The sequence below is a fragment of the Labrus mixtus genome, chromosome 17, assembly GCF_963584025.1.
Source record: "Labrus mixtus chromosome 17, fLabMix1.1, whole genome shotgun sequence".
NCBI classification, from domain to species: domain Eukaryota; kingdom Metazoa; phylum Chordata; class Actinopteri; order Labriformes; family Labridae; genus Labrus; species Labrus mixtus.
In genome coordinates this window covers 22,420,508-22,444,232 of record NC_083628.1, presented here as the reverse complement: position 1 = coordinate 22,444,232, position 23,725 = coordinate 22,420,508, and the positions used below count along the sequence as shown (strand labels likewise).

Here is a 23,725-nt window from a genome sequence, read left to right as displayed (position 1 = left end):
TATTCACAGCAATTTAGAGTCTTTTTGAACTCCTATCATGCTTCATCACTTATTTTCACAGCTGTCAGAGTTTGTCCCGTCCTCTTCGTCTTTCATCCTGCTGTAAACTTCTTCTTTTATATTGCCCTCATTCATGTCTGAATGTGTGAGAAGTCATAAAGACGCAGTGAGTCAAATTGGCAGGGAAATCTTTTCAGATCGCTGCACTTTTTTCTTTATTTAAATGATGCTTATTTGGCACCAGTGATACGACAATTGTATCATCATTGTATCAAAGTCAGAACACTATAATGGAGTATCTCTGTTTTGTACCAACCCTTCTCAACTATTTATACAGGAAAGACTCATATTGTTGTTTGACATCATTTCTGTTTTTTATCAGATATCCTTTTCAATACTGCTGATAAAAAGACGATTGAAATAGTCTTTCACATTCATTCCTCCTTTGAAATCATAGATTCAGAGAGCAGTGGGTTGCAAATTTCAGTCATTTTTCTTAACAGAACACCTTAATCAATAATCGATTAATCATTAACATCCCTAGAGAGCTGCAGGTATCCATCCTATAATTTGTAACCAAGTTTGTTGTAAAAAAAAAAAACAACACAATTTTTATCCCAGGTTTCACCCTAGAAGTTAATGTGTCTTCATGGACCTGCAGATCAGCCAATCAGGGCTCACCTCATGTCTGAGTACAGACTGTGTTTTGGGTTTTATTTCAAAGGTGACGTCATGCTCCTTTATCACATTCAGGGACATCTTCACACTACGAATATGTGTCTCTAATGTGGCTCTAGTGATTTTATCCCAATCACACCAGCATTCAGAGCTGCTGAATCAACCAAGACACGACTTTTTTTTTTCTGTGAAAAAGTGAGAAAAGTGTGTGGGCTGTCTCTAATCTCTGCCTCTCGTACTTCAGCTCCCCTGATGTCTCTCCATTGCCTGTGTGTCTTGGCAGAGGGAGGAGAACAGCGGAGAGATTAGATATCGACTCTGTCCAACTGCTTCTACCTTTGTCTTCTTAAATGGGTAAAGCTTGTAACAGATTAGAGAGTGTAAATGAACTGTAGCTTCCTTAGACATGAAAAAGGGATGGAAACATGGAGCGAGCCAAAGTGCAGAAAACACATTTATCTTCAGTCTGAGACCTTCAGTGGGGATAATTCAAATGTAATTATACCTCTTTGCTCCTTAACTTTGCTTTGTAGAACTCCTTACAGCTTTTAACAAGTCTTTTTTGGATGTATTTTATAAGCCAAGCAGTCTTCATTTTAATAATGAATGGTATTCTCCTCATGCTATCCTTTCTGTCTGTTATAGTTCTCTCCTTCAGACTCTTTCATCCAATTTCACTCCCTAATCTTCCCCTCCTCCTCACCGTATATATCTCCCCCAAACTTCTTACTCCTCCAACTTTCGTTCCTGCGTTTTATTGCTTCTCTTTTGTCCTCCACCTGCACTGCAGACTTTTACTAAAGAAATGTGTACACCAATATTAGCCACGTCAGTAACGTTTCCCTCTGAAAGGTCATGTGTCACCCCTGCTAACAGCAGACTTTGTTCACATCGTACAGAGGTTCAGTTTGATCTCAAACAGCAGAAATGAGACAGAAAGCTGAAATTGATTGTTTCCTGGTGCACAGAGGCACAGTCGTGATCTGCAGGTTAATATGCTTTTTTAAAAAGGTCACCACATTTCTCACACTGACGCACACACACTCCAGAGAGGAGATCATTGTAACCCTCCGAGGTCACAGCTTTCCAAAACAGTTCAATTAAAGTCAACACTTCTTAAAGTTTTATGTAGAACAGCTCACAACATCTAGAGACTAAATAGATCCAGACAGGCTTCAGGTTGAAACTTTTAAGAGTTGAAGTTTCTATTCTAAGTAGACAGAGGGGTTATTTCTGGTTTATTATGTCAAAGTACAAAGCTCTTTAATCTTATTTTATAATGTATTATATAGTCTGAGTTTTGCTTCCAAAAATAAGAAGGTACACATTTCCCACAAACTGGATCATAAGAAGTACTCACCCCTGTTAAAAACCGTCCTAAGTGTTATTGTTCTTAAAGTCATGTTGTCACAAAGTGTTCAATTATGTAATGAATCCATTTCTCAAATCATTGACTCAAGTTTGCCTCATTTTAAACTTAGAGAAGAGGTCGGTTCAGCCAAGCTAAAATACGTTACAGGTAAAAATAGTCCAAAGGTAAGCATGATAAATAATATAGATACTTAAGAACTTGGATTCAAAAATGTCTAATATGAAAATATTATAATAATGTATTGTTTTAGCAATATTAATTCTATTCTTCTAGTATCTATAAGGTCTACCCCGTTTGGGGTCACGGGGGGCTGGAGCAGATCTCAGCTGTCATTGGGCATGAGGCAGGCGGGTACACCTTGGACTGGTCTCCTGTCAGTCACAGGGCTGACATGTGATTGACTGGCATTTGTTGTGACAAACAACCATTCACACTCACATTCACACCTACGGGTAATTTAGAGGCACATATTTACATAACCTGCATGTCATTAGACTGTGAGATGAAGGAACCCACACATGCAAACGTCACACAGAAAAGCCAAAGTCCGGCCGGGGAATCAAACCAGGAACCTTCTTGCTGTGAGACGACAGCGCTAACCACTGCACCACCCTGCAGCTTGAATAATAACTGTGATACTGCAACCAAAACACAATGTTAGCACTTCATTTAGCAATCAAAATTAACTCCCAACAAAAGTCTCCCTTCATGTATGCTTGATCTTGGATACATTTGGCTTTTAAGATATAAAACAACATGTTCTCTTTCCTGAACCAAAAGAAAAATTGTTTCCTCCATCTCACCTTTTGTGTATTATCTATTTGCACACACAGGGAGATAAGATATAGTACTATACACTATATACTATACATAGTAAGATATTAGGGATGAACGTGTTGAATGTGTTTGAAAACATTTCCATCTTTCAGACCAACTTGATCTGCGTAGCCGGCCGGATATCTGAATGATGCAACTCTGACAGCAGTGCTGTGCTGTGCAGAGATTCAGGATGAGTGAAGTCTGAGCGCGTTTAAGCCTGACTGACTGATCCTGTCTGAGCATACTAATGATCCAACACACAGCCAGACTGCATCTAATAATCCCTCCAGCACACACTGATATGTTGTTCAACTGTATCTGAGTGGCAAAAAGCTCAGATAAGTGAGCAAAGAGTGAACTCTTTCTGATGGTTTTCAGCACGAGTGAACAAAGAACCCAGGCTGGGTCCCCATGAAGAAAAGTCTGAGCTGTATTTTAGGGTTTATAAAGCCCAACAAAACCTCACAGATGTTACCATAACATCTGTTCTTAAACAGTATAGAAGCAATTTACAATAAAAGCACAGAAACTAGAGAAAGTTGAAAACACTATGACTGCATGATAAATAACTCAAAGGATTGATATATAATCAAAGTCTTTATCGGATGATTAAAATATAAGTCTTCAATTATTTATTTTCAATGATGTATAACAGGGTCAAATATGCACTGAATCTTTCTTTTCTTCTTCGTTATATTTACTCAAAATCACCTGAACATATCTGTTTGTTTTTGTCTGAGAAGACTTTAAGACTCCATAATGTGATTGTGTTGTTATTTGCAGCCCCTCCCTCATCGAAAAAGACAATAAAGAAATGACATAATGCAATATTTAAAGACTTCTTTATAATAAGGCTTTGAAATACATTTTGTGATAAATGAACTCTTCAAGATTGTCAGAAGACTCATTTACAGCTTGCAGTTCATGCACTTTTTCTTTTTTGCATTTTTCTTTCCAGAGAGACGTGTCAGGCTACTGGACAGAAAACGTCCTGAAATGAGCACAAAGCTTCAGAGGAACACGACAGCAGGTCTGGAAACAGCCCTTTGACACTAAAGCAGAGGTAAGTAACGAGGTCTGAGCCTTCAGGTCAGACAACCCTCAGACTGTTCATGAATGAGAATGAATTCTGCTTTTTAAGCTTCATTGAAATGATTGAAGCTTCACTTATATTTACGAGACACGTCACTAAATTCTTAATGAGAGTTTTAGAAGTTTGGACCTCACCTAATAAAATCACAGACGGGATGCTGATCACCTACTTTGACTTGTTTTAATCATCCAAAGAGATTCATGTCTTCAAACATTTTAAGTTTTGGCAAAGCGAGTCAAAACAACATTTCCATTTCTTGGAGATTATAAAAAACTAAAACAACCCAGCAGAGTATTTCCCCCATAAAGAGACCATACACAAATATGAACAAGGACACATTTTAACAGAATATTTTGGGATACAAAAATATTGTTTAAGTTTGATATATTTAAAGTGTTTCAAGTGTCTATTATACTCAATACTCGTCAATACTTTGATTCTTTGGATACCACATGATTCAAAACTACACAATCTCCATTCTGTTGATGATCAATAGAATCAAAAAATACCAAAGCTGTAAAATGACTTTAGATTTTCAGTCATTTAGAAGCTGCTGCCGGTCATAAGGGATAGAAACATGTATGCTTTTTTTTGTAATTAAAAACAAGAAATTACTGCCATTTATGTTGCCATGGTAATTACACAGGTATCAATATTGTTTGACTTTTACAATCATATATAATTTCTAATTGCTGGTATCTTGACAACCTTAATCCATCATAGTTCAAATGAATTACAGATGATCTCTGTCATACTTTCTGGCAGAGCCTGAGGCAACAAATGAAAGAGTTTCTTTCATGTTGACCTGCCTTGAGGATCTGTTTGTGGTCAAATAGGTAATAAACTGACATCATCTGTCCACAGTGTGCTCTTTTTCTTATTCTAGTAGAAATTTAAATAATAATGAAATACTCACTGCCCTGTCTGTCAACCCATTATATTTAAAGTTTTCTCTCTGACAGTGGAGTGGAGACTTCTTTCTTAAATGTGGGCCATTAAAAAATGATTAGTTAAAACCTAAAGAATAAAATAATGAGCGTTATTACCATTGAGGCTCTTTACTATAATTGAGCATAAAGTATAAATAGCCTTCTTCAAACTTTGACTCGCATGACTCACTAGCAGCAATCAAGGACTGGATGTTAGACCACTTTCTCCAACTAAACTTTCATGAAGCACACAAGTTCCACACAAAGTAAGTATTCAAATTTGTTCTTTTATAACCTAGAAATGTAACCAAAATTAAACCTGTAGTGTTGCACCAATGATGCACGATGATACTCCTGTTTCTTCATAGACGTTTAGGTTGTATTTATAATGTGATTTCCATTTTGACTGTTTGTTTGCACTGTACATCCACATGTAAATATGGCTTCAGAGGCCTTAGCCATTAAGTTGGAGTTAAAGTTTTGGTAGTTAAAAAAAAGTGGGATTTGCAATTAGATTTTCAGTTTTTATTATTGACAATGTCTACTTTGTTTCAAGAACAAAAACTCCGGCATTGAATGCAAATTTAATTATTTAATGAAATGTTTGCCTTGATAAAGTTTAGTGTTTCAGGAGCTTTCACACCTGTAGCTCATTTGCTTTGTTTTGATTCAGAAGGAAAAAAAGCATTTATCTCTTGGGTCGTTCTGTATCTGTGATATTGTAAAGCAGGTCGAAGCTTACACCAACCCAGGGTTCTCCTTAGACCGTCATGTCACAGCCCAGTGCATGGGCTCACAAATGGCGTGCGTTATGGGCGCACTTGAGGGGAAGGATGTTATTGAGTAAAATAAATTCACTTGATTAGAAAACCTTCTCCATTCAATGGGACAGAAAAGAGAACGCAGGGTTCTTTAGCTGGCAGGTTTGTGTTTTATTTCAAATGAGATGGCTCATGTGCATACTTCAAATAAATGTTTCCTCCGACATGAGCATAAAAAATGTGTGTAACCACAGTGCACTGTTCAAAAGTCCTGAGAAACTGCCACAGAGGACACAAATGGGATTGGGTAAGCGTTTGTTCCATCTGTGTTATTGGATACTGCCTGTGAGATGACTTTGTTTATTGCTGTTGGCGAACACGACCAATCAGAGCTCAGTTACCGACTCTCTCCTCCGCACAGAAAATGTGCAGTTTGCTTTTATAAGACACTTCCTTCTCAAAACTCACTGAGCTTCTCCCATTTGTCTCCGTTCCACATGTGTGACAGAGCAGTCGCTGTGACTTTGTAGTGTGAGCCAACAGAAACGTTACAATTACTCGCATTTGGCTCAGTGGGGCGATTGATAATGTGGGGAGAGCTCTGCAGGAGACACATCACAGAGATACAGACGGGCTGTGAGGCCGCCTGCTAATGTGACACAACATCTGAGTGTTCGCATATCATATATGGGTGTATATGTGTGTGGGTGTGAGGATGAGTACATTTCATCATCTAATGGGGTTTATTCTCAACGTACAGTAGCATCTAACACAATGGGTACAATGTGATATGGTCTGTCATAGCTACTCAATCATCTTTTTTGTTTATAAAAAAGTTAAACTCAACACTGTGTCTGATTATAATCCATGCAGTGGTAGTACCATTTTTTAGTGCAAAGTTGAATATAGCCATCTTTCAGTAGGAAAAGTCTGAAGGACAGCATTTTACTTTCTACTACAGAAAAAGTAAAATAATGGAAGTCACAACAATTTGCAAAGAAAATATTTTACAATCAAATCATCAAACTCCGAAACAAAGATCCTCTATGAATAAGTTCTACATTTGTATTTAAGTTCATTGAGAAGCCATCACTTGGATTATTTTCAAGTACTACTTTATATCCATATTATCTGTACGACCTACGGCAAAAGATTAAATAAGTTAATAAGCCATGAATATTGATAAAGGTTACAAAAGGGTTCATGCATGACATCAATCATTCTGGGGTTTTTTATGATTCTTGTTTAAAAAAGACAAAACTCATACTGATATAAAACAGTTTTATAAATTTGACAGTTATCATTATTTTAATGCTAAGTAAACAGTTCTGTACATGTTTTAGTTTTCAAGATACTTTGAGTAAATCTGTGCCTTCTTCATTGTTCATGCTTCCCCTGATGTAATTTCTTTGATTTCTTTGAGTATCTTTTAATCTAAAGATCTCTGATCACCATAAGGAGTTCTGTTGTCACTGAGTTAAGAGTGTTGTTATCTCTCTAGAAACCTATTATGTGGCGCTAACTTTCAAACGTAGTGTTCAGAGGCAAAGACTTACATTCTCTTATTTGAGTGAACAGTGAATATTGTGATGTTGTTATTTCCCTGTGTTTTATGCAGGAGTTTAAAATTGAGGGGGGGGGGGGGGTCTCTCAACCTCTAAAAGAGCATTGGAAAAAAGAGCATGCCCTCTGCATGCTGACATGTTTTTATTATGTGAAGTGCAGCAGTTGTTATTTACTCCTCTGCGGTCTCTGGCGGTTCCTGAAATGAGAAGGCCCTGTCAACAGGCGAGACTTTGATCAATGAGCCTCTAGGTAGCATCACTCCATTCTGTTTTCTTTGTGGCCCGCTGTTGGTGCATTTATATTTGGATCTCATTTTTATTAAAGCAGGAAACAGTGAGTATCCTTCTCTTTTACTCTAGCACCACAGGGTTTTTTTCTACCGCTATCGGCACACAGTCATACAGTATATCTATAATAAGCACAAATAAATGGTGTACTTTGCCTTTAAAGAGCCTTCCAGCTGTGCAGCTAGAAATATTCTAATGTGGAGCCCATTTCCACTTCACACAGCTGCAGACACACGGAAGCAGAGTTTCTTTCTGCAGAAAGGATTTACTATGGAGAACAGAATTGATATTTCACACAGCTACAGTTTGGATCAGCATGTTTGCACAGTGTATGACTTTATAAATTGTTTATCTCACAAGGACAAATGACAAGGGAAGGACATAGCAAGCAACTACCTGTTGCATCATTTCATATTCATTTTCAGCTAATGTCAGGTGGGCCCAGGACCGCCCTCAGGCAGGTACATAAACACTGGAGTTTACTACATAACTTCCATGGATGTATTCAGCTACTAAGGCTCATACAAGGGTAACCTTCACAGTATGTACATTAACATTGATGTGATGCATACAGTATGTGTGATGTAATAAATGATAAAACATGATGGCACTCTACAGCTGATTTAAAGCCTTAACCTGGTATCGAACAGGTTAAGAGTAAGTAACCATGGCAATCTAGCCAAATTAGAAAGAGAGCCAGTCAGCTTTGTGACACACAGCTTAAACTCAAGTTATTTGTGTTGGAGTGAAGCTTCTCATGTTCACAACAAATGTGTTTTTTTCAAGCAGCAAATAAATGTCTGTTTTACATTTACTATGTTCATATTTCCATAAAAGTTTAAAGTTTGTTGGGTGTTCTATATCTGAATTTCACTGACCTTAAAAAACATCCATCATAGTAAGAAAGCTTTAAAAGCCCCAGGTCATAGTTACATTTTGAATGTTTTACACCAAGGCTGCTGTTTGTTTGCTATATTTTAAAACGTCTCTCTATGCCTGTTCAATCCCATTTGGATGTTTTCTTCAACAGTTAGAAGAGTTCCCCTCAAGGGACAATGAAATGCATTTTCTCTTTCAGTCTTGACAAGTTGTCCTATCGGCAGTTGTTTGATGTGTTACTTCTGACATGTGCTGTGAGAAGATTTTATTCCTATCCAGTGTCATGCTGTGCACACATTTTGCTTTTTCTTTGCTCCTCTACTCATTTGTTGTAAAAAACAAGTTATGCAGATAATCCTTTTATCAGCTACAACATTACACTGAATGTTTAGACTCTCATGCCAAGCTTGACTATGATTCTAAAATCACAGCGAAACAGAGCAAATAGTTGCTGAACCAGTTTCTGTGATGATAAAACATCTAGCTAAAACAAAGAATTTCCACTACCACTGTTTAAAGGTGTAGTATGTAGGATTTTTACACTCAAATATCTAAATGATTATTATTTTTAAATGACCTATCCTGCTGTATGTCATTTTTAGATGAGTACTTACATTAGCTCCAACAATTATCAAAGCCAGATAAATCCTTATTTTAAAGTTGTAACATGTCTTTTGTGGCGGCAGCCATGACAGAGCCGCCATGACAGGCATGACATGTTGCCATGGAAACACCAGATGTTACACCAAAGACCCTAATATAAGGAAGCCGGAACTGCTATTGAAAGCTGCCGTACTGTTGCTGTATACCTGCTGTGATGAAAAAAAACGTCATGTAAGTTATACTTGGATAGGCCTACATCGTCTGTTTCGCCCGTTAGTCTTACCGATAGTCAATCTCAGAGTTCGTTTTCATCTGGGGCGGGGGTGGAGTAGCAGACAGAATCACTTCCATGATTCCCCGCAAGCCATGACATCATCTTTCTCATTGTTTTGATTGAGAGCCCCCTGGTGGCTCATGGCTTAAATGTGTCAGTCAGATGAGAGAGCACGGTGGGAAAAGATATTACTTTGGAAACTTGCATTTCATTCTCCTTGTTTCACATGTTACATTTCCTTCTGACCCTGTGATTTTAAGACTGTAGATAGATAGAAACAACTGTTGAGTGGGAGCCCAGAAAGGATAAGCAGTTATGTAGAAATGCTAGATTACCCAGAAATGATCTTGAGATCAGCATAAGCATCATGTTATTCCCTAACTACCATTTTAATAAGAAATGATCTTTTAAGGATTAACTTAATGCATGTCTTTAAACAGAAGCTGAAGAGAGCTGAGAGAAGGTGTCACAAAGAAACCAATGCATGCAGGTTAATTTAAAACCTGTTACGGCAGAGCCAGCAGGACACAACTGAAGCTGGTATTTTCTGTTCTATTTTTTTACCCTTTTATTTCTTTCTATGAACCGGCTGCAAACTAAATTGTACTGAGCTCTCTCCTGACCTTTTCAGTGGCTGGCTAGTTGTGCTTGGAAATGCTTCCTGGCTGAGTAGAAAACTGAACAACTGTCTTTAACATCAAAGGTTGGTTTGAATCAAATACAATCAAAGATAATTTTCAGTGATGATCAACTTTTAATTAGCTGATAAAGTCCAAAGTCTATTTTAAACCTAAAGGAAGTATAAATTCATGTTTACCTTGATTTTGCTTTTTCTTTCTTTTTATTTTTTAAATTGCACCAACCTCAATTCTTAATATAAACATGGATGTGTCGACATTTGGTTCGTAGATTATTTTGTAAATGTGATGGGGAATGTGTATTTTATAGTCAGTGTAGTGGATATGCTGAATGAATGCAAATATACAAATTCTGGCCACAATGAAGACTGAAGTATGAAAAGATGGGACCAAAAAATGGCACCCTGAGAAATTCCAAGCTTCATGTGTCTTTGAGATCCAGTTTAAATTTAAATTGACCTCTTTTAAGATGACATTTCCCATATCAAACATATTTAACAAAATAGAAACACGTTTGGAGTTTTAGGTTTCTTTATTGTGTGGGAGAGTAAAACTACATCTTTGAAGTTTTATATTTTGGTAAGGGAGAGAGAAACACAAACACACACACACACCTGAGCAGGGTCCTCGCCAAGTTCTTTTTTTTTTTTTTGTCCTGATTTGTTTTGTGCTCTTTCAGCAGGATTGCTCTATCATCAGACAGGATGGAAATCACCTCTGAGCAAATTGAAAATGCTTGGCCTTAATCCATCTACGTGTTTGGCACTCTCTTTGTTCAGTTTGTCACGGTCCCTGTGTTTGCGCAGTTTATTAGTGTGTGTTTGGATTGGGTAAGGGAGAGAAAAAAAGAAAGAGTAAAGCAGAATACATTTATTCTAACCTATAACCTGCAGCCATTAGCTTGATCACCTTAATTATGAGTTCGGCAAACGCTTGATGAATCCACAACAACAGGGAAAAGAGGCAGTAAAACGATGTTACAGAATTTCACTGTTGCACTGTGTCCTCTCTGGATACCTTCAGGTGTTGACACACAGTAGGCATGACCTTTTAGCCTGGGTTTTAATTTCATTTAACAGAAACAGGCAGATGTCAGCAGAAGGGCACTGGGCAGGGCTGACCTTTCACTCTATAGATTAGAGTGAGTAGGCTGGGTGATGCGGGGGAGTTTGGTGACTGGACAAAGTCTGTCCTTGAGTTATTTGAACCTACACAGTTACTCAAAGGCATTTACAAACATACCATGAGGACCACACTTTTGTCAATATGTGCCTCGGTCATTGTCATTGTGCATTCCTGCTGCAGAGCCACATTAATGCTACACACATGCCAACATTCAACAAGAAAAGATTTTATGAGGCTTCCCATCAAAAGAGGAGGAGTGGGGCTGCAGGAGAGCGGAGTGGTAGGGTAACATTTACACAGCGCAGCTTTCATTTTCTCAGGCTCTGAAGGGCAAGAATATGACATCTTGGTGGTGTGATGATTATAGAAACCCAGGAGCAATAGAGGCCATCCATCATAGTCATACCAGCCAGATGAATACCAGAGCATGCACACTGATAGTGAAGATAGTCCGCTGCGGGGTGAAGAGCTGAAGCGTAAGCACCACAAACTGGGACAGTTATAAGCAAACATCCTCTCCTGCTGAGCAACTGACAATCAGAGAAGTTTTGGATTGTAAGTTCATGACCTGAGGATGTTTGTAACATTATTTTGGATGCACAACAGATCACACCGAGTTATTACAAACAGGGCACTTCAATTAAGGACTGCTTGCATGGAAAATGGAAGATGGACTTGAGCTTGTATAGCACTTTTCTAGTCTTCTGACAACTCAAAGAGCTTTTACATGAGAGGACACAGTCACCCATTCACACACTACCATAATACTCATACACCACCATCGAAGCAGTGGGAGCAACTTGGGGTTAAGTGTCTGTGGCTGCACGAGCTGGGGATCGAATCCTCCCGACCTTTTGGCGGAAAGACGACAGACTCTACCAATTTAGCCACAGCCGCCCCTGCATTTGTCCGTGATTGAAAAAGGTTAGCGATCGTTACCAAAGAAACAACACCTGGGTGACATGGGTCGTGAGTTAGGGAACTAACAAACATTGTACTGGTCACAAAAGGGTACAAAAAAAGTAGGCCTTGGATTTGAGAAAGGTAGCAGAAGGAGCATAGCCCCCCTAAGCCACCCACTGATTCTATCATAATTATAGACAAACACAACATCGGAGCCAAAACAAAAGAGAAGTGCTAGTCTCTGGAATAGGGTGGAATAGAAAGTGGCTAGAAGAAAAACATCAATTCAATCACACACTCGACTTAGATTTTTACTTGAACTGAAAATACAGAAAGCCAACTGATGGTATCGATTCTCTGGAGACACACAATTGAGACAGGAAACCCCAACCTCCCAATATAGCCTCCCAGCCCAGGTGATTGTCATCAGCCATCAGCTGAGAGAGAACATCACAGGTGCAGTCAATAGCTCCTGATGAGCAGGAAAACACGTGACCTAGTTCCTTGGAATCTGTCAAAAAGAGCAATAAAATGGTTTGTACTATAAATATCAAGGTCTTTATAAATCATTCTTTAGTATTCTTTAGGTCCTGGTTCATTTTGACTCTGTCAGGGCATAACTCATTAAATATCATGAAAAAAAGTTTTAACAATACAGGCTTTTTTGGTGATTTTTCAAGACTGTTATCATAATTGTCCCTGGCCTTTGCTACTGGGGAACAACCAGTACATGTCATATTCAGGACACGCCAGGAAAAAAAAAGGGCAGCAGCATGATTTCAGTACCAAGGACAGTGCCCACCACCAATCAAACTTCATTAAAAGTCAAGATTTCACAACAGTATGAAAAACATCAACAGTACCACATACGTATCCCTTATGCTAACATTAGCAGAGCAGTTAGCAGCCACAACTTGGGATCGTTGGTGGACGGCCTGCCCGAACGCCATTCTATTCCTTAGTGTTTTTGGTAAATGCCTTTTTTTGTCAATATTTCTAAAAACTGGCCTTTGCACCAGATGTTTGTTTTCCTTTTCCTGTTTGCAGTAGCTTAAAAACCTAATGGATCACTATGGAACAATCCTGTTGGCCAACAGATTCAAAAGAGGACAATGATCTAACTCAAACTGTATTCTGCAATCCATAGACGTCTCATTGCATTAATTATTCATTCAGAGAAATCTTTTCACTCAGAGTTGTAAATGTTTAATGACTAGGTCCACTTAGACAAGCCCCTTCAACGATTACCAGATAGAGAGCACCATACCTTCAGAACAGAGGTATTAAATACTTTCTACCTCACAGGACACATACTGTAGGGACGTGAATTTTAAATAAAAATGAAAAAATGTAGGGGTGGGACTTATTGTCCCCCTGTATGGGGCATCTTGAAGAGTTTGAGTCCTAGGTGAACTGGCCCTTTAAAACCAGCTGCTGATTAATCAAGAGGCTTTCAGATGGTCAAAGTCCGACAAGCAGCCAATTTCTTCAGATACTGAAATGAAAATTATATAAATAAAAGAGGAAAGGAGTAATCTTCACCATTAATAAAAGAAAGTGGTATTTTTTGGATTGATTATTGTATGAATGATGAATCATTTACTAGTTTTGTCAGTGTTGCACTTGCATAGCTTTACATAGAATTACACAACTATTCCAAATTCTAATAATGACTAATTTTGAATGACTCATTGTACCTTTGCCGTTTCGAAAAAGCCTGTTGTACTACATATGAAGTCTGAGCTATATTATCCAATCCGTATTAACAGGTGTTGGTGTAGGCAGGAGAAACAGTCAATGTGGACAACACAAAACAGGCAGGACGTTTCTAATGGCTTATACCAGCTCCCATCGATGATTGATCTGTATTAATTAACAGATATCTGCGTAAAAGTGAAGCTAACAATCTATTCTCCATCCAAACATTTACACTGCTCGACTCAGTGTCACAAAGTCAATCAGCGAAAAACACTTCTCCTCTTGAGGATATAACTGACAAAGCTCGACACTTTAGTTTTTATAAATCTGCACAATGCTGTTTTTATTTCAACAAACTTAATCCCTGTTAATTGCAAGTCAATCACACATAAATTGATTTATTTCTGGGCTCATACCGCTGAAGTAATCCTGTGTAATGTACTGTTGATGAACTGAAACAGATTAAAGAAAGATGGCTACTCCAGGATGTCGAAGACCAGGAAATGAGGTAAATGACACATGGAAAAGGAAGTCTTCCCTGGAAGTCGTTTAACGCAAACTGCTGGCTTCACCTGAATTACTGAGAAATTTGCATCCGTTCCCAGAGGCATGTATTATCTATCAGACAATGATAGACGATGATTACCAATGAGATACAGATCATATCTGCACAAAAAGTCTTATCAAGGGTTAAACTTTCCATTAAAGACTTTTCTACGGGAGAGTAAAGTTTAAATCCATCCTCAAAGACAAAATACATTCTATGTATGTTTAACCAGTCCGTGAGGAATTGATTAAGGCTCTTAGGAGGCCTAGCCATGCATGGATCTAATAGCTCATGCAAGTCATAAAGTTTAAGATAACCAAACACTATAGATCCTCTCTTAGCACACACTCTGATCTCCTTGCAGAAGAAAATGTGTCAAATCTAAGATCAGTGCAGTTTGTCCTCCTGCTGAGCGCTGAACCCTGGAGACGGCAGAAGCCTCATCATCCAAATGTTAACAGCGCTGCTATTTGCTGGTGCAAAGATAGAAACACTGACAACAAGGCATGAATAAATCAACATTAACATCGTTTTAATGTTTAACACATTTTCTGAAAGTGTAGTTTTGACTTCATACATAGCTGGGTGGGCAAATGTTTCTTCTCTACAGAGCCCCACTGAACTGTTCACTGAGGTCTTTACTTTATGTTAAAGAAACAATACATTAAAAGTAACATAGACTAATTTCTGTCCAACTTAACATAATTAAAAACAATGACGCCCACAAATGAACCACATGTAAATCAAACAAATACAGCATACACTGATATTGTAGAAGTGGAACTAAATTCTTTTACAAGCTGCTAACAACAAAAGTATCGCCATGTGTTGAGTTAGTTTGAATAATATAGAAAATCAAGGTATGTGGTGCCCTGTGGGTTAAAAAGAGATTTTTGTGGGTTTATTTTTAAATCTTATGTTAAAGATGGATACTAATCATATCAACTGAAAGAGTGCATCTTCCTTATAATGATCAGAAAGAAGTTGACTATCTAAAGATATCTATATAACATTTAAACATGAAAGAGTCTCAAACTGGCCCACTGTCTTCTATTTGATGGATCTGTGCAAACATAATTTAAATATTAACACCCCATTTAATCGATCATTTTATTTGTACTGTTTCATTTTGTCACCTGTCTTCAGCAATAACAGGATATAACACATGATAAGGTACAAAGGAAGTTCAAAACCTCTTAATATGAACTAAAGATACTTTAGCTTATTTCCTTTTTATGAATAAAAGTGATGTGAATTAAACTCAAAAAAGGTTCCTAATCTGTTAACGGTAGGCCTAGTAGTTTTTTTTATGGATGAAGATTACAACTCCCATAATGCTTATCAGATGATGTCAAACTAGCAGCAGAAATAACTTCTACTGTAGGTGTGAAATTAATTGGCAACTCTGAGGCCTTACAGTATCTCACAATGAAAAATATTGAAGGTCACCTTCAAAGAAGCTTTCAAAGGTGACATTTTTCTGTAGTAAGATTCAGCACGGAGTTCAAGCTTTGATTAAACAAGAATCTCCTTTTACTGCTCCACATTTTTCACATTAAATAGATACAACATTAACTGTAATTAATAGTGTGATGTAATCTAGTAAGAGTAAATGATATGTTCAGTTTTCTTTAGTAAACACAGTAACATTAATCATGTGCATACATAGATCATGTGCATGTTGGGTGTTTGAAACAGTACCTAACTGGACCTGTAGTGGCTTAATAGATTTTTTCAGACTTGTTCATTGGGGCTCATAAATTCAAGGGAATTTTATGGATATCCCGCTGGACAATTTTTCCAGCAAACATATTTTAATGATGTAGCCTTCAGCACTCACAATGCCAGAGACCCCAGTGAATGTGCAGCTGAAGTGAACAGGGATGGTTATATAGAATAATCATCTCCTTGGAGATATGATATATTCTACAGACACACACCTGACCTATTTTAATGGGGGGCTTGTCTACAAGATTTAAATACCATGACCTGAGATTTAGTGTTTGGATGTCACACCAATTTCCTGCCTACCTGTATGTGTGTACAGGGAGTGTGCACATAATGCAAACTAGGTGACTGAATGTGGTAGGATGTCTGTGACTGTACTCGCTCTCCCTTCTTTCTCTCTTTCTCGACCTCCCCCACACTTTGTCGAGTCTGTGCCTGCTGTTTACCCCTGTACAGCCAGCTGTGTCCAAAAGCAACACCCTAGATTTAAAAAAACAGGTGCAACACATCTCACCAGGCAGATACATGAACTTTATTTAGATCTTTGTTACATTCATTGAAGCCTAGACTCAAGTAGGAATGTGTGTACTAGTGTTGAAATTTCTACTTCCTTTTTAAAACATTCCAGTTTTTCATAATGATGAATTTCTGCTCCAAATACTACAGTGCCTAACAGAGAAAAAGGGGGGAAACTGGGGCAAAAAAGAAGCTGTGTGAGCTCTGAAAATCCTGAGCCACACAGTTTTCAAAAGACAAGAAATAAAAAAAAAGACCTTGAGGTAGGTAAAGCTGCAAAAAATAAAATAATAACAATATAAGAAACTTTGATGTCACCTATAAAAGCCTTTTCTACCTCCAATCTTTTCGTTCCCCTCCTCTAATAATAAAAAAAGCCTCACTGGTTTCTAATGAGACTCCACATTGAGATGCTGTTCTAATTGTGTGCGCCTGTGTGGGCCCTGTAATAGGTGACTGTGTAATTGGCTGCTTGACAGGCTGATCACTAACAGGCATGAGATGAAGGGCTCAGGGGAGGAGACGTCCATCCTCACTCTCCTCCGTTGCCATGTCACCGTGACAAACACACATCGGTAAGCAAACCAGCCAAATCTGTGCTCTCTAAGGATGCCTTCCCGCCTGAAACTGAAAAGATACGTGCGCACAACATTTTGTATTGTACATCTGTCCTACATTTTGAAACAGGTCAGTGAGATTTAATACTGGAGGTATATGGTGCAAATGGAGGCTGAAGTAGCACCAAGAGACAGGGCAGAAAAAAGAAAAACCTGCAAATGGGGAAAATTAATATAGCCTTATGTGACTCTAGTTCTTGGATTAATCAGTGAAGTTAATGAACTATGTAGCAGACTTGATCTCTGCTAAGGAAGAAATCCCTTGCTTATGTAAAGAAGCCCTCCATAAGTTAAAAGAAATGAGGGAATTGTCACTGATCTGCATTTCGATCATTATGAAAACATTATGGATTATCAAAATCAACCAATCCCAGCCCAGTGACATCATCACTGTGCAGCCTCTGCATTTAATTCAAAATTCTGCAGGATTTAATAAATTAAGTGGCTTTAATTAAACAAAAATATTTCATTGCATGTCTTCAAGATAACAATATCATATATTTGAATTCTAGTACCTTCCAAGAGCTGCCTGTGGCTATGAGCTTTTATAAAGTAAGAAAACAGGTGATGATTGGAAAGCTTTATAGGCTTGCATAAAGGTAGAATAACGGTCATTGATTTCTCCTTTGAGTCCATTGAGTCCTACTGTACTTTGGTCATCAGCATGTAAAGTTTTTCTGTAAAACAACCTGAATGATTTTTCTACAGTTTTTTAAATTGAACCATGTGTTTTAAAGACAGACGTTGCTAACAACGGCAAAGACTAAAAGGTGCATTGTTTACAACCTGGTGGAGCACAAAGAAATGCTGAAAGAAGCTCAGAGGTAGCACATGCCAGACTGCTGTGATTGATCGATCACAATGTTGGTCTGAATGTCGGCCGTGGATACAGGGATAAATGTGTCTATATGCATCTTTCTCTTCCAACAGTTTGTTGTCTGTTTAAAGTTTGACAGCTGGTTTAAAATGTAATTAACAAAATATCTGAGCCGTTCAAAGGAACACAAAGCCCAAAGTGTCAGCCAGCATCCAGTGCCATCGATGTTAAGAAAAGTGTCAAGAAAATTATTATCTTTCAGTTCATAATAAACAACAGCAGGGGGCTGTTTTTGAACTCAGTGCTCATTGTTAATAACTGGGGGACACTGAAGCTGTTTTCAAAAGATACACTTTGTATTTTGTCATAAATTATATTATCAACCCTGAACCTCAATATATCTTCATCATTCATTAATGTCTTTATTACTAACTGCCTCCTTTCAAAGGGAATGCAACCATTACCAAGAGAAGTTCAAAAAGGGGTAAAAATCTTTAACATTTTAAGAGCTTATCTGTTGACTGCAACATTGATTGCTTTTCAGGACTTGATGTCCAATTTAAAGGATGTAAAGTCACAGCACAACAAAGCCAACAAATGGCTTTTGTTACTTTTTAAAAAAAATGTGTTCAAAAACCTTGAAGCACTTAATTCTGACAGCCCATATGTTGAAATAAAAGAGCAAAAAAACAGCTGGAAGCATGCCCTTAAGTAGTCAGAAGCATGATCGTTTAAAATAAAGAAAAGTGTTATTGTGTGGTCATGTCACTGTGACAGAGGCTTTTGAAAGAAATTTCATCACTGCTCAGAGTTTCACAAGCAAACAGTAGATGTGAAAAGGAAATCTAATCCTTTAAAGAAAACAGGCTGCAGGCCCATCAGTCAGAGAGATCTTATCATAGCCAAGCCCGTGCTGCTATGCCCTGATCCCTGTATGCTGCCCTGCACTCTTTTTATACTCTATTAAAACCCAACCAGCTGCTCTGTACCTGAACCCCGTGCTCTGATCGGCTCCTAAAGAGAGCAGGGGAAAGAAACATCTTCCCACTCAGGAATCGGTGCTTTTGTATGTTGAATCAAAGTTAGACTGTGTGAGTGTGACACTGTGGTAGAAAGAAAGACTGAGCTGATACCTTGAGTCCTCCACACTCTGCTGCCGATCCTTGGTCTACTCCGGTGATGTAAATTCCCAAAGCGTATTCTGCTCCCCCTCGGATCATCAGACCCAAAGACCGGCCGTCATCCAAAACCAGGTTGACCTGTTATAAAGAAGGCAGAGACAGGGGGGTTAATATTAAAAACTGTCTTTACAAGAAACGTCTTTAAACTCAATGTCAGGATGACATTTCAGTCTTAACTGTGTTGCTTGACATGCTTCCAGAGTTGCCTGTGCTGTCGGCCGTTTACACTGAAATGGTAGATGAGAAATCAAATACATGGAGGGAATGACAGCCCGGCTCTGAGCTGGGATTTGATGGCAGAAAATAAAGTGTTTCAGGAGCTGCTTAAATGTGATTACTCAGAGCCATTAATGAGGACCCTGAATCTGTTCTGATTGGAGGATGGACTGTTTGAAATGGTCAATCAGTTTGTTTACAAGGCTCCTCCGTGTCAATCCCCTGATAAGCTGAGCCGACAACATCTGATGCTGTTTGAATTCAAATAATCCACTGACCAGAAAAAATTAGAGGACCACAAATTATCTCTGCTAGAGCAGCCAATTAAATGCATCCTGCTGCCTGGAGCTAATGATGCTACATGACTGATACATGACAGTGCTATGTGTTAACATCTAATTAACTTTTAATTTCATCTGGTACCATATGTATTCCACTACAGACTTCCTTAATATGTGTGAAAAGCTCTTTTACTTGTATCATATTCTATCTATTTAAACAAATGAAACTACTTTCATTAAAATGTGTGTGGAAACAGACTGATAGAGGCAAAGCTATAATTGTTTTACAAAAACAAAACAGTGTCAAAAGTGTTAAACTGCGTCAGTACAATACATGCATGGTCTTTATCTTCTCGAATCAAGCCTCTAAATATCCCCATTTATGCAGCTGATTGGATTTAATGTATTTATTAGCTTGTCCAATGCTCCTTCATAGTATAAAAGAAGCTCTTAAATCGCTTACTTTAAAAACTCTTTATGCTTTATATTAAACTTATTCAATTCTTTTTAGTGAAAGCCCACTTTGATATTGAGTTGTTGCATGATCCTAAAACAAACCTGTGCAAAGAGTCACCTTGCTTTTGATAAAAGAGGTTCACTTTCTATCTACAGACTGTATAAAACAGGGACTTAGTGTCAGTGACATCACCTGAAGAGGTCCAATGATGGCTGTCATCATGTTGGAAATGCTATCTTCACCTAACTTCCGATCAATCGAGCAGTAGGTAATGAGGTAGAGTTGAGGAGGACCATTAGCCACCTGGCAAACAGCTACAATGCAACCGCCTGTCAGTCAACTCAGCCCATTCCTTATTTATTCCTTATTATGCAAATGTATGTATCAGTCTAGCCTAAATGTCACCAAATGGATGAGTTACAAAACAACTTACCCCATACAGTTTTTACCAACAAAGAAATGAGCTCTAGAGACCAAACCCATTTTTTGAACCAAGCTGCAACCATGTTTTTTTCTGCTGTCAAACTTTGCATTTAAACATGGGACCTAATTGGGATTCCTTGGCTTTCTCACTCAGCCTCAAGTTGGCACTCAAGAATCTGCTGTTTTTTGCACTTCATTTTTCCCCCAATGGGGGGTGCTTTTTCTTGAAAAATAGCTCATTACAGTCATTCTTTGAGGCATATGAAACACTCCTCACACTGAAGCCCATATTCACACTATAGCATCACATAGACACTCTAAATCTTCAAGTTTCTGGTCAGATGTGTGTGGCATTTTTGCGTGAAATTCTCTTTTTTCCATCCAATTCTTCATGAACTCGAGCAATGGTTGCAAGTAAAACAAGGGCAAATCACCAGTTTGTGATTGAATGAAACCAGTCCATCTGAAACATACCATGCCAAATAAATTAACACATATTGTCCTTGTTATGATCCTTGGTTTGATTTTCAGCACTTCACCTAGACTAGTCTCCAATCCAATAGTGAAAAGACTTCCTACCTGTGAATGGCTGATAAAATATTTGCATAAATGAGCAGATGTACCTAATAAAGAGGCTGTGAGTTTATATTGACTCCACAGCAGCTGTCTTGGTCTATGAAATCCTTAAAAAAGCCTTTAAAGGCCTATCTTCAGTCTTAAACCAGAGGCTATAGTGTTTGATGAAGGGTTCATTTGTCTGATTAAACTGTGCTGACTGATTCCAGCACGTACAGTCCCTCTTTTTTGTCTGGTGCCTCTGGGTCAAGTCATCAAGGATGTCTTAACTCTACAATGATTTAATATGGCTCTAGAGCCTTAAATTCCCTCAGTGGAATCATCTTAAGCCAGAGTCAACATTAAATGTGAGGATTTCCAAATCTTTACTTGATATTCCTTGATCAAAATAACTTAAAAATATATCAAACATTTTAAAGCATCTCAAACTTACGATTTAAACCTCAACCAACTGCAAAAATACACAACTCAATCTTAGCATCAGAAGTAAAATGTATTCCCCAGGCTTTGCTTTAAACATTGAGCTTCCTCTCATCTCTAACTGACAACTCTTTTGATGACCCCTACTCTCCATTTTCAAAATATCTACATTTGGAAAGCAAAAGGACCACATTGAGGTTTATGGAGAGAGGTTCAGGCGTGTGCCAAACTTTAAATTGTACATTCTCCTCCAACACAATGAAGGCCTTGATGAGTTGCCATGGTCCTAATGGAGCTGTCTCTTTCCAAGATTTAAAACGGTTTTCAGTTGCACCCTGGCCACTAAAAGAGGAAATATATGCAAATGTCTGTTTTAAATAATGTCGGTGCTATCACTCTTATTCCCCTGCTGGAGAATCTAATATCATCTGGCACAGAGATCTTAATCCCGGCCAATGCGTATGGTGCTGCAGCTCCTCTCCTTTAATAACCACTGTCTGCTTATTGAAGGTAAGTCTCCTGCTCCGTGGGAATACAGAGGCGTCATGTGCCCTACGACATTGATGCAGGACACGGAGAATAGTTTTAATTAAGAGACTCATCCTGAAGCCATTATGGCTCAGAGTGTCTTTTGGCCTCTTCAGTTATCATGGAATCATTTCAGTCTCCTTTTTCACTTGAAAATGAGTCCCAGTGGTGTCTATTTTGTAAGCAGTGAAATGTGAGATGGCCTACGTCAAGCCTTTGTTTGGGAGAGACCAGAACAATTAATCACAGCAGGGATGAATCATGAGTTGTACTGCAGTCATCACAGTGAGTGAACTGAGCCACTTTCCCATCAAATGTCTTGACAGCCGAGAACAACACCTGTAACCATGGCTACAGTGTGCAACTTTGGCAGCTTTGAATAGAGTTTCTATTAATCATAACACTAAAGACAATGATTTAGACTGTGACTAATTGACTTGACTCTCATGAAACTGTGAAGTGGCTTACTCACAGACACACAAATCCAAAAAACGTATTCAAATGTATCAGCAAAAAGATTGTGATGTTTGGTCCTCACTAAGGTCCAATCCACAGTTGTCCAAATGCTACTACTACCCGTGATTTAAGCCCTCAAGCACACCTCCAGCTCAGACACAGTAGACCTGTTATATCCAGGTAATCACTTCCTGATGCTTTGTCACAACCCTCTGGCATCTCATACACACACATAAGGTAACCTACACAACCAAAGATTGTTGGCTGTGGATGACAAAACACTGCCAGAAGTTTAACTCTTAGTTTAATGCATTGCAAAACTTTTTGATTCATCCAAATACTTCATAGCTGCAAACTGTTCTGATAGAAAGGGGCTTGATTGTCTCTGATTCAATAGATACCATGCGAAAAGTTCTAGCTCTCTTCCACCTCTGACCCATAAAATGCTAATACCCATTAAACAAATTAGTATCCATTTCTAATTTAGATCAATATAAGTCTGGTTATCATTGCTTATGTAAAGAGCAAAAAGGAGCTAAAATGGACAGAATTTTACGACACACTGCATTGGACTCGTATTTTCTAAAAATGGTTGCATGACACTTATACGGCCTGTACTAATCGAGCTGAATCACTTTAGATTAATGTGCAGCGCTTGGCCGCTAAAAATTGAAAGTTCTGGTGTAATGAATCTTTTAAACTGCTCTGACAGTTCTCCCCTGCAGGTCACTATGCTGTGACATGTCGACGTCTGTGAGACAGAAAGTCTAATTACTGTTTAAGTTTTTCTTTTGCTGCTAGAGTGTCCATCATCCGTCCAGGGACTGGATCAGGAAATTAGTCCACACTGAGAAACTGGCAAATATGATAAAGCTTATTAAGGTCAAAGTATTTGACTTGAGACTAAATAAGTGAAATGAAATCAAGTTTGGTTTATAAATGAGTTTTTCTTTTTCTCTTTACTTTTAGCCTTTAAGACTGTTAATAAAATCACCCCTAGTAATTAACTCGACTTTGTGAAGTATTTAAGAACCACTGAAACTGTGTTTTGCAATTAAAGGCATTGTTCTGTTCACACTTGACTTATTTGTAATCTCAAATATATTCTGACATCACATTTGGTGGGTGGTTTTTTACATCAAGTTTTCCAAGTTAGAGTCAGAAAGCAAGAAAACACTCCTGTTAAACATGAGCAGGGCTGACAACACCCCACTGTTAATGTTTATTTTGAAACTGATGTTTATTGCCTTGACACACCCAAAAGGCATCCTGCTGCAGAGAAAGTTATGTTATGATGAACTCCAGGTGAATCCCGGTTGGAGTCTGAAGACACAGCA

General features: G+C 38.2%; 1 protein-coding gene across 5 annotated transcripts in view; it reads right to left on the bottom strand.

The window, feature by feature from the left end:
• Nucleotides 1-23,725, bottom strand: part of whrna (whirlin a) — a 130,660-nt gene that overhangs the window by 43,072 nt on the left and 63,863 nt on the right. For all 5 annotated transcript variants that reach the window (XM_061061636.1, XM_061061637.1, XM_061061639.1 and 2 more), the window contains exon 3: nucleotides 18,984-19,109. In XM_061061636.1, the coding sequence (XP_060917619.1) occupies nucleotides 18,984-19,109 (126 nt within the window). The remainder of the gene's footprint in view (nucleotides 1-18,983; nucleotides 19,110-23,725) is intronic.